The sequence below is a fragment of the Erythrolamprus reginae genome, chromosome 1 (assembly GCF_031021105.1).
Source record: "Erythrolamprus reginae isolate rEryReg1 chromosome 1, rEryReg1.hap1, whole genome shotgun sequence".
NCBI lineage: Eukaryota > Metazoa > Chordata > Lepidosauria > Squamata > Dipsadidae > Erythrolamprus > Erythrolamprus reginae.
Genome location: NC_091950.1, coordinates 11,665,157 through 11,677,795, shown reverse-complemented (window position 1 = coordinate 11,677,795; position 12,639 = coordinate 11,665,157). Strand labels below are relative to the sequence as shown.

General features: G+C 45.7%; 1 protein-coding gene across 3 annotated transcripts in view; it reads right to left on the bottom strand.

Moving 5' to 3' along the window:
- Positions 1-12,639, bottom strand: part of KDM4B (lysine demethylase 4B) — a 324,593-nt gene that overhangs the window by 188,735 nt on the left and 123,219 nt on the right. For all 3 annotated transcript variants that reach the window (XM_070744575.1, XM_070744583.1, XM_070744593.1), the window contains one exon: positions 8,455-8,558. In XM_070744575.1, the coding sequence (XP_070600676.1) occupies positions 8,455-8,558 (104 nt within the window). The remainder of the gene's footprint in view (positions 1-8,454; positions 8,559-12,639) is intronic.

Below are 12,639 nucleotides of genomic sequence, written 5' to 3'. Positions count from 1 at the left end.
AACGTAAAAATTTTCTGTGGCATTTGGCTATAGGAATGTGAAGGTAGGCCTCAGTGAGGTCTAAGGAGACCATGAAATCTCCCGAGTGAATGGCGGCCAAAATAGAAGACAAGGAGTGCATCTTAAACTTCCTATATTTGATGAATAGGTTTAGTTTCTTTAAATCCAAAATGGCTCTCCAACCTCCGGAGGACTTTGGAACCATAAATAGGATGGAGTAAAAACCTAGGCCCTTCTGACCGGAAGGGACCGGTTGAATGGCTCTAATGGACAATAGATGAGAAATGGCCTCCTCCATACGGTTACAATCTGAGGATGACCTGGGAGAAGGGCAGGAAATAAAACGTTTAGGGGGAGGAGAAATAAATTCTAAAAGAAGACCTGTTTGAACAGTGTCAATGACCCAAGGGTCCTTGGAGGTGAGACGCCAAGTTGAAGCGAAATGAGCTAGGCGACCCCCTATGGGAATGGAGGAAAGATTACCATCTAGGTTTCTTTGAAGCCCTGTTAGAGGAAGCTCCCCTTTGGAAACGAAAACCTCTACCCCTGGAGTTCCTACCTTGGGAACGAAAGCGGGGGGAATACTGACCTGGAGATCTCTGATAGGAAGCCGCTTGATCTTGTTGACGCCCTGGGCGACGAAAGGACTGCGTTTTGGTAACCTTTTTCGTGGTTGGACCCAAAACCTTCTTCTTGTCCGTGGTCTCCGTGAGGAGAGGATCCAGAAGATCACCGAAGAGAAGGTCGCGCTTTAAGGGGCCCTGGGATAACTGCCACTTTTGGCGAACTCCCGCTTGCCAAGGGCGAATCCATAGGAGTCTTCTTGCCGTTGTAGAAGCTGCAATAGACTTAGCAGAAAATCTAGTAGATTGCAAGGTGGCATCAGCCACGTACTGGGCAGCTGCAAAGACCTTGTTGAAGTCTTGTTGACCTCTCAAGTCATCGGGAGGAATGTGCTGTTGAAGTTGGCGAAGCCACAGCAGCATGGCTCTGGAGAAGAAGGAGGCCGCTGCAGAACTTTTAATGGCCCAGGAATCAGCGGAGAATCCTCTTTTGAGCATTTGCTCGATGCGCTTGTCCTCTGGACGGAGGACTTCCTCCGCCTCGCCTGGCACAGCCGCTGCCGAGTGAAGAATTTTGACAGGTTCATCTGGTTTGGGAAAAGATAGAAGCTCTTCATAGGAAGAGGAGAGTTTATACAACTTTCTGTCCTTGGTGGAGGGATTAAGGCCAGAGGCTGGAAAATCCCACTGTTTGAGTAAGGCATCTTTAAACAATTTAGGCATAGGAATTACCTCGTTATCCTCCTGTTCCTCTGTGAAGTAAGGTAAATTCTCCTCCGGGGGATCAGTGGAAGTGGAGGCTTGTTTCTCCTGGGCTGCTAATCCCGTAGAAATTCTAGCTTTGAGGAGGAGAGATTTGAATAGTTGAGAAGGAAAAATAGTAATTGGAGGAGGGACCTTTATTTGGGATTCCTCATCCTCTGATAAGCCCTGAAAAGGGTCTTCATCCTCCTCTACATCCTCATATTCATCCTGGGAGGATTCTGAATCATCCTGAATAGGAGCTCTGACCGCTGGGGAAGAACCCAAGGGGCGGGAGGAACGAGAAGGAGGAAGAGGTACAGGAAGCTCATTGATGGAGGAGAGTTTGGCATCAATGGCTTTAGACAACACAGCAAAAATAGATTGGAACTCAGGAGGTAAACTGGAAATATCAGCAGAAATGGCAGAAGAATCCCTAAAGGCCTGGGAGGATCCTGGCTGGGGGGAATCTTCAATAATATCTGGTTCCTCTGGACCTATGCCCCATAGGTTAGGTTGGGGTCTGTCTAGGTTTGGCTCATCCAGAGATAACACAGGGACCCCAGAAGGAGGCAGACTAGAGGCCTCTGGTGGGTCTTGACTACTGATTACTTGGGCCTGCACTTTCAAACGTTTTGCTGATTTGTCATGAATTTTTTGTAGGGCTAGGTCCCTTCTCTTCTCGGCCCTGGTGACCTTGGTCGAGGGGCGGGCCCCTGGAGAAGAGGAGGAAGAGGCCTGGGGGATACTAGTAATCTCATCGCCTGTAGGCCTGGCCTCTCTGGGACCTTTAGTTGTGCCTCTCTTGGGAAAAGTAGCCATAGTCTGACAATTAACAGAAGACAAGGCTGAGCCAATAACTAAATTATAAGGAGAAGATTTCAAGGACTTCCCAAGAGGAATGGATCCTGCTTCGAGGCCTCGAAGCTGCTGAAACGTGAGGACAATCTGGGCAAACCCAGAGTTCGTGCCCCCAAATCCAGCGGGGCCAGCCTCCCTAAACTTTGCAATTAAGTAAACCAAGGCACTCTGGTTGGAGGCTTAGCCGGTGGAGAATTTAGCCTGGGACCCCCAAGGCCCGCTCCCGGATCCACGCGGTGGACTGAGGCCTACGCGGCTGGCAGAAGGCCAACACGAGAGGCCTAGATTTTTAAAAAAGGGCGCGAAGGCCTTCGCGCCGAAAAAATCGCTCCGTAGAATTTCTTAAGGGAAAAGCGATCGACTAAGTCCAGGAGACTAGAAGGCGTCTCACTCCGCAGGAGGTATTTTATAAGCCCTTATATACAATAAATAAACAATAATTCAATGATAAATACTTGCACCAGGACCTCCAGGCCAAGGGATTAGAAGAATCCACAAGCGGCCGCAGGAATCGTAACCGGCAAAACCGCCGGGGGAAAACGAAACCGCAACTTCTCCCAAGGAAAAAAGCCGAGCCGCTTTTTTTTTTTTTTTTTTTTTTTGAAGGAAAGATCGAAGGGAAGGTGTTAGAATGTTGAACGAGCTATCACAATACAACCGCAGGATATGCGAACTGAGCGAATTCTGGGGAAGGGGCGGATCCGGCAAGCTTTTTTAATACTAGGCTCAGTTCCACCGGATTGGACATGAGCAACCCATGTGACTGCTGGACCCGCTCCTTCAGTACGGAGAATCAGAACTGCACAAAAAACAATGGCTGCCCACCTGCCTTCCAGTGAGGACCTGTAGACTGCACGAGTCAAAAAGAGGGCGGGGAAAATATTTACTGACCCCTCACATCCTGGACACAAATTGTTTCAACTCCTACCCTCAAAACGTTCCTACAGAGCACTGCACACCAAGACAACTAGACACAAGAACAGTTTTTTCCCGAACGCCATCACTCTACTAAACAAATAATTCCCTCAACACTGTCAGACTTTCTACTAAATCTGCACTTCTATTCTACTAGTTTTTCTCATCATTCTTTTCACCCATTTCCTCCCATGTTGACTGTATGACTGTAACTTCTTGCTTATATCCTAAGATTTTTATTAATATTGCTTCTTCATTGCTTATTTGACCCCTACGACAATCATTAAGTGTTGTACCACATGATTCTTGACAAATGTATATTTTATTTTATGTACGCTGAGAGCATCTGCACCAAGACAAATTCCTTGTGTGTCCAATCGCACTTGGCCAATAAAAATTCTATTCTATTCTATTCTATAATAATAATAATAATAATAAGTAGTAGTAGTAGTAGTAATAATAATAATAAATAATGGGCCAACTAGCAGTCAGAAAACACTACGTATCTTAATTGCACAATATGTGGACAGACTTTTCCATAACTGGGAAAGAATCAGCATCCCCGACCAAACCATGTCTAAAAATTCTAGAGAATTGCTGAGATAAATCAGCCATCAATAGACACATAGAGATAAACAATATCTACACACCATTCAAAAGAGACGGTCAAAAAGCCACAGAGGAAACAAAATAACCCAAACATTTCCCTGCCAGCAATCAGCACCCAGATAAGCAAAGATGAATACCAAGATAATACTAGACCAGTGATGGTGAACCTATGGCATGGGTGCCACAGGTGGAATGCAGAGCCATATCTGCTGGCACGCGTGTCGTTGCCCTAGCTCAGCTCCTGTGCGCATGTGTGTGTTGGCCAGCTGATTTTTCGCTCACAGAGGGTCTTGGAGGGAGTTTTTGGCTTCTAGAGAGCCTCCAGGGGGATAGGAGAGGGTGTTTCTACCCTCCCCTGGTTCACAGGAAGCCTTTGGTGCCTGGGGAAGGCAAAACACGAGCCTGCTGGGCCCACCAGACGTTGGGAAACAAGCCGTTTCTGGCCTCCAGAGGGCCTCCGGGGGAGAGCTGTTTTTGCCCTCCCCAGGCATTGAATTATGAGTGTGGGCACTCGCGCATGTGCAATAGCATGCACTCATGCTCTTTCGGCACCTGAGGGAAAAAAGGTTCACCATCACTGTACAAGACCAAGAATCAAGCAGTAAACAATACCCCAACCAAGGAGCTACCAACTCAGACAAACAGTGGTAAATAGTAAACAGCAGGTTACTCAAGGAACCACTAAGAAAGCTTGCTAGAACATTGACAGAGCAATCACTGGTATATAAAAAAAGAATAAATTCCAGTTCCTTCCAGCATTGATGATGTGACCTAGTTGGGTCATGAAATGCCTCCAAGAAAATAACCAAGACAGCACCTAGGACCCCACACTCCTCCTCTTGACAAATCCCCCTCTCTCCTAGCACTGATGACGTTACCTTGTTTGTCTGTCTGTCTGTCTGTCTGTCTGTCTGTCTGTCTGTCTGTCTGTCTATTTATTGGATTTGTATGCCGCCCCTCTCCGTAGACTCGGGGGCGGCTAACAACAATGATAAAAACAGCATGTAACAATCCAATCCAATACTAAAACAACTAAAAAAAACCCTATTATAAAAACCAAACATACATACAGACATACCATGCGTAAATTGTAAAGGCCTAGGGGGAAGGAATATCTCAGTTCCCCCATGCCTGACGGCAGAGGTGGGTTTTAAGAAGCTTACAAAAGGCAAGGAGGGTGGGGGCAATTCTAATCTCTGGTGGGAGTTGGTTCCAGAGGGCCGGGGCTGCCACAGAGAAGGCTCTTCCTCTGGGTCCCGCCAAGCGACATTGTTTAGTTGACGGGACCTGGAGAAGACCCACTCTGTGGGACCTAACCGGTCACTGGGATTCGTGCAGAAGAAGGCAGTCCCTGAGATAATCTGGTCCGGTGCCATGAAGGGCTTTATAGGTCATAACCAACACTTTGAATTGTGACCGGAAACTGATTGGCAACCAATGCAGACTACGGAGTGTTGGAGTAACATGGGCATACTTAGGAAAGCCCATGATTGCTCTTGCAGCTGCATTCTGCATGATCTGAAGTTTCCAAACACTTTTCAAAGGTAGCCCCATGTAGAGAGCATTACAGTAGTCGAGCCTCGAGGCGATGAGGGCATGAGTGACTGTGAGCAGTGACTCCAGGTCCAAATAGGGCCGCAACTGGTGCACCAGGTGAACCTGGGCAAACGCCCCAAATTCAGGGAGCACCAATGACCCCTCATTTCAACCCCCAGCTACGAATAGTATTTTTTTTTAAAGAAAAACAATAAAATGTGCTACGTTTTAGCACCTGTGCTTTCTCTCCCACCTCCTGCCCCTTTCCCCTTATTCCTCCATGTAAATATGTTCCTCCGACGTAGACAATTAACCCATGGATGGAAAGGTGAAAGCAGAAACCGGGGTGACCAGATTGAGTGATGCAAAGGGGGGGGGGGACCACCTCTTGTAATCGCAACAGTTTAATTCAGACGTCGCATCTCTTCCTGAGCCACCTGTGCGAACAGCCTGCGCTGAGCCCTCCGAACCAGTGTTTTCCCGCATTCCATCTGCTCGCCCAGCTGGAGGCTTGGTGTTGAAACAAGCCACCATTTGCATATTTTGCAAACCTGGGGTGGGAAGTTCATTATTCAGGTAGTTGAGCGAGCCCTAGCTTTGAAAACTCTTGGTGCAGGATGTGCTTTCACATATCCTTCTTGGGGGCCCTCCCAAGCATAAGGTCTGGCTTACAATAACAACGTCAAGATGTAGACATGCCTACCTGGAGATACGGTTATATTTAGCAACACATTTATGTCTCGTTGCCAAAGCTTGAAACTGAGTTCTCAATGAAATGAGGGTGAGGGGAGACAAGATAGCAATAGCACTTATTCTTATACAGTGGTACCTCTACCTAAGGACGCCTCTACTTACAAACTTTTCTAGATAAGAACCGGGGGTTCAAGATTTTTTTGCCTCTTCTCAAGAACCATTTTCCACTTACAAATCCGAGCCTCTGAAACTGTAACCAGAAAAGGCAGGGAGTAGCCGCCGTGGAGCCGCCTCTCTAGGAATCTCCTGGTAGAAAACAGGGCTAGAAATGGCAGGCAGAAGCTTCCGTGGGGCCTCTCTAGGAATCTCCTGGGAGGAAACAGGTCCTGCACCCTCCCTGTGGTTTCCCTAATCGCACACATTATTTGCTTTTACATTGATTCCTATGGGAAAAATTGCTTCTTCTTACAAACTTTTCTACTTAAGAACCTGGTCACAGGACAAATTGAGTTTGTAAGTAGGGGTACCACTGTATACTTCTGCCGCACGAATCCCAGCGACCGGTTTGGTCCCACAGAGTTGGCCTTCTCTGGGTCCTGTCGACTAAACAATGTCATTTGGTGGGACCTAGGAGAAGAGCCTTCTCTGTGGCGGCCCCGAACCTCTGGAACCAGCTCCTCCCAGATATCAGAGTTGCCCCCACCCTCCTTGCCTTTCGCAAGCTCCTTAAAACCCACCTCTGTCGTCAGGCATGGGGGAATTGAGATTTTCCCTTCCCCCTAGGCTTATAGCATTTATACATGGTATGCTTGTATGTATGAGTGGTTCCTTAAATTGGGGTTTTTTAGATTATTTTTAATATTAGATTTGTTACATTGTCTTCTTTATTGTTGTTAGCCACCCCGAGTCTTTGGAGAGGGGCGGCATACAAATCTAATAAAATAATAATAATAATAATAATAATAATAATAATAATAATAATAATAATAACAACAACAACAACATCAACAACAATAATAATACTGCTTCCTGGTGCTTTACAGCCCTCTCTTAAGGGATTTACAAACTCAGCCATTTGCCCCCAACAATCTGTTTCTTTACCAACCTCAGAAAGATGGAAGGATGCGTCAACCTTGAGCTGGTCAGGATCGAACTGCTGGCAGTGGGCAGAGTTAGTCTGCAATACTGCACTCGAACCACCAATCCCACCCTCATTTAAACCAGAGTTCCCAAATCTTTCTGGGTTGGGAGTCTGTAGTAGGTGGGGAGGGAAGAGAGGATGGTTTTGTGGGAGGGGCAGTCATAATGTGTGCATGCATGTGCAGAGTGCCTGTTGCTCAATGGCCCGAGTGAAGCTCCGAGAGCCCACAAGAGAGGGACCGCGAGCACCCACAAGGCTCACATGGTCTGGTTGTGAATAGGCTGTGGCCCACAGGTTGGGGAACCCCGATTTAAGCCCTGGCTGTCCAACCTTGGCAACTTTTTAAGACCCGTGGACTTCAATTTGCAGCATTCGGGGGGGGGGGGGTTGTCATGTGATCCACATTTGCAACCTTCCACCCAGTTTCCAACAAACACTCAATGGGGGAATCACGTGATTAGGTTAGCAACCATGCCACTTACTTAATGACTGTGGTCATAAAACTGGGCGAAATCTCACAATGTCTCACTTAACAACCAAACTACTTAACAACCAGGGATGGGCTGCTGCCTGGATGGGGGAGAATGCAGTGGGGTATTGAAAATGGAGCTGCACCCCAGAGCACCCAATTTGCACTGAAAGATGTTGAAAGAAAATGCAGGGTGTCCTGCATAAGCCACGCCCACAGTGTGGTAGTAAAAATTTTGGTAGCCCTTCACTGTTAACAACAAATGTTCCGGTCCCTATTGTGGGCGTAAGTTGTTTAATTGTTTATTGGATTTGTATGCCGCCCCTCTCCGCAGACTCGGGGCGGCTAACAACAATGATAAAAAACATGTAACAATCCAATTTAATAAAACAACTAAAAACCCTTATTATAAAAAACCAAACATACACACACACAAACATACCATACATAACTTGTAATGGCCTGGGGGAAGGAATATCCTAACTCCCCCAAGCCTGGCAACAAAGGTGGGTCTTGAGTAATTTGCGAAAGACAAGGAGGGTGGGGGCCGTTCTAATTTCTGGGGGGAGTTGATTCCAGAGGGCCGGGGCCGCCGCAGAGAAGGCTCTTCCCCTGGAGCCCGCCAAACGACATTATTTGGTCGACGGGACCCGGAGAAGGCCAACTCTGTGGGACCTTATCGGCCACTGGGATTCGTGCGGTAGAAGGCGGCTCCGGATGTATTCTGGCCCAATGCCATGTAGGGCTTTTAAGGTCATTACCAACACTTTGAATTGTGACTGGAAACTGATCGGCAGCCAGTGCAGGCCTACTGTAATGGTCCACGTTTCCATTGCAGTCTGACCCCAGGGTCCCAGAGGCTTCCGTGTCTTTTCCTTTCCCGCAACGTTTGAAGGATCGCCAGAATGTTTCCTGGAAGCACTTACCCGGTCGAAAGGGATGCTGTATTTTTTCAAGATGGAAGGTGAAATGAGGGTCATTTTGTGTCGCAGGAAGGCGTCGCATCCCTGAGAACTCCCAGGAAAAAATCCTACAAAAGGAAGGAGGGAAAACAAGAGTTACGTTTCACCAGGTCTCAAGGAATACCTGCAATCCCCTTGACCCACAAAAGGAAAGTTGGGAATAATCTCAAGGTTACCGGGTATGCAAGGAACACTATTTTTTTTCTAGCATGCACAAGTTGGGAAAGGTGCATCACACAGAGGTTCCTAGATCAGACAGGGCCTTGCATGCTTCAGAACCAGACAAGCATTTCACTCTCTAAACTGAAGGCCAGATGACTCAGAGGCCACATTAGCTATAATTTCTACATTTTTATATGTGGTGTTTTTATATTTTAACATTTTATTCTGGACTGCCCAGAATCCCTCTTTAAAAAGATGGGTGACATACATACATACATACATACATACATACATACATACATACATACATACTGTTCTGGTTAGCTCTGGCCCAGCTCTTGCCCCAAGGACTGTGGATGTGGGGGAGACATCCACATACTCAGGTCTGTTTTGCCCCCCCCCAAGGAATCTGCTGATGAAGGCTCCTCTGACCAAGAAGACATGAGTGACAGGGAGGAGGAGAGTGGGGCAGACAGCTCAGAAGGAGATCAATTATCTAGCTCCTCCTTGGATTCAGAACAAGAGTTAATGATACAGCCACGCATGCGGAGAGCGATGCATAGGCAACAACAACTGAGAGATTATTATCAAAGAAAATGAGGCCACCTGTGGTTGGGTGGGGCTGTGGTCATTAGTGAGGCTGCTATAAAGAGCAGCGGGTGGGTTTGGCCATTGTGGAAGATTATCTGATCGTTGTGTTTCGTGACTGCTTTACTGACTTTGACCTTCTGTGTGCTGATTTTTCCCCGCTTTGAAACTAAACCAGAGCAAAGTGTGTTTCACTTTGTGAAAAAAGAAGGACTGTGAATTGCCTCACAGCTGCAAGCTAAGTATCACAGAACTGATAAGGGACTTGTACAAATTACCAGTTTGTTTGGAGACCAGTGCTCTTTGCTATACCAAAAGAGGGCTTGGTTTAAGTGACTTTGCATTATAAAGAACATTGTTTTGAATTTTCAAATGTGTGTGTGTCTGAAATTTGTACCTGTGAATTTTTGGGAGGAGTCTACCAGAGAGCCCGACAGAACACATACATACATACATACTGTAGTAAATAGTTATACATACATACATACATACATACATACATACATACATACATACATACATATTGTAGTAAACAGTTTTAGGAATATAGGGAACTACCTGAGACAGGACTTAGAATAGGCAAAGATTATTTATTGTCATATTTGCAAACATGGGTGCAAGAGCAGTGGATCCAGATCGTAGAGATCATTTTATCACATACAAAACGCCTGTATTCTTCCCCCTCCTCTTTTTCCTGTTTTTTAACATTATTACTTCAAAGCCCCTAAAAAGCATACTTTTATTCCTGAGCACAGCATCCTGTATCTTTCACAGCTTGTAGCCTGGTTCAGTTTTATTCTCTGCTTGTGGTTTCTGCTGGCCCTGATGCTTTAGCATACAGTTTATTTCCTGCAAAAACAGCTTATATTCTTTTCTAGTCACGTCTATTTATGCTTTAAGCTCTTCAGAAATAATACATATTCTTCTGATATTTAAGCATTTTAAAGCAGCATGTGTTTTAGGAACAATACGAACCCCGTTTTTGTTGACATAAAATGAATGTATCGATTATGTATTGATATCAATACATAATTGATAAAAGTCAGCAGGCAAAGTCCATAAGCGAGTGCAATGGATCTGTATGTCTCTGCTTGGGGTATCACCAAGGATAGGAAAACACCTTGGAAACAGACTGGTCCACCCTTGGCCACATCTATAGAAACAGCCCATGATATGCAGAGTTGGAAACCTTCTTTGTTTTCTTTGTCAGGAAGATTAGGTTATCAAAGAAGAGGAGACAATCTTTTTTGAAAAACAAACAAAGGCTAGTTGGCTTCCTATATCCGTGTAGATTTTCTCAATCTTCACAACCAAGCAGAGATTAAGCATCTTATCACGTGTCTGCATATATGTGAAAGAGAGAGGGAGAGGTGACCAGGGACGGGGAAAAGGAAGGAGGAACAGAGAGAGAGATGAAGAGAAGGAATAAGGGAAGATGACAGAGAGAGGGACAGAGAAGGAGGGAGGGAGAGGGAGACAGGGGGAACACTTCCACAAATGTCGGTAAAATGAAAGCTTCATCTGGTTCAACAGCATCAAAAATAATTATTTCCCTTTGGAAAACAGCACAGGTAGATTATTTAGGATGGTCTCAGTGTCCCCCCAGAGTCATGTGGCCCCCTTTTGTGACCTTCTGACAAGCAAAATCAATGGGGAAGCTAAATTCACTTCATAAACAGGCTACAGGCTTAACAACTGCAGTGGTTAGAATATAGAATAAAGAGTTGGAAGGGACCTTGGAGGTCTTCTAGTCCAACACCCTGCTTAGGCTACACCGTTTCAGATAAATGGTTTTCCAACATCTTCTTTAAAACTTCCAGTGTTGGAACATTCACAACTTCTGGAGGTAAGCTGTTCCATGGAATAATAATGATGATGATGATGATGATGATGATGATGATGATGATGATGATGATGATCCACTGGAAGTTGTGCCGGAACTACCATCTACCAGTGGCAAAGAACTGGTGGGATCATAAGCCCGAAAAAGTGGTCAAAAATGAGCAAGCAAAACTACTGTGGGACTTCCGACTTCAGACTGGCCGAATTCTGAAGCATAACACACCAGACATCTTGATTGTGGAGAAAAAGAAAGTATGGATCATGGACATCGCAATCCCAGGAGACAGCAGAATTGAGAAGCAGCTAGAGAAATTAGTGAAATACGAAGATCTAAAAGCCGAGTTGCAACGACTCTGGCATAAGCCCGTGAAAGTGGTCCCAGTGGTACTTGACACGCTGGGTGCAGTACCAAAGGATCTCAGTGGACATTTGAAAACCATTGGAATTGACAAAATCTCCATCTGTCAATTGCAAAAGGCCGCTTTACTGGGATTGGCACACATAATTCGCCGCTACATCACGCAGTCCTAGGTGCTTGGGAAGCGCCCGCCTGGTGATGAAATACGAAATCCAGCATAGTGATCTGGTTTATTAGATTTGTATGCCGCCTCTCTCCGAGGACTCAGGGCGGCTCTGTCCTTCTCTCCTTCTCCCTCCCTCTCCCTCTGTCCCTCTCTCTGTCCTCTTCCCTTTTTCCTTCTCCCCATCCCTCTCTCTTCATCTTTCTCTGTCCCTCCTTCCTTCTCCCTGTTCTAATAGGAATTTTCTCTAAGTTGCTTCTCTCCTTGTTTAGTTTCCACCCATTGCTTCTTGTTCTACGTTTTGGTGCTTTGGAGAATAGCTTGACTCCTTCTTCTTTGTGGCAACCCCTGAGATACTGGAAGGCTGCTATCATGTCTCCCCTAGTCACCATTGAATTTCATTTTGTTAGATAGCGCCTGATGTTAAAGTCTGTCAAGATCCTTCTGTATCTTGAGCCTATCTTCTAGAGTGTTGGCTATTCTTACTCCTGCCAGCTTGGTGTCATCTGCAAATTTGATGAGTTCCCCATCTATCCCCTTGTCCAAGTCACTGATAAAGATATTGAAGGTGTCTATGGAGATTCTCAGTCATCCAGGTCATGGTTGTCTCAAAGGTGCTTTTTAATACTTTCACAACTCTCTCAAAGAAGGCAAATGACCAGCTGTCTGCAAGGAATATAAACCCTTCCATTCCCCTCCATCCAGTCGGAGCTGAAACATAGAAACATAGAAGACTGACGGCAGAAAAAGACCTCATGATCCATCTAGTCTGCCCTTATACTATTTTCTGTATTTTATCTTAGGATGGATATATGTTTATCCCAGGCATGTTTAAATTCAGTTACCGTATCAAAGGCTTTGCTGAAGTCCAGATAGGCAATATCCATGGCACCACTTTGATCCAACACCTTTGTGACATAGTCAAAGAAATCAATGAGATTAGTCTGGGTTATGGGTTTTTAGGTGCTGATTTATCCTCTTTTTGAGTAGAGTCTCCATCATTTTAACTATAACTGATGTCAAGCTAACTGGCCTG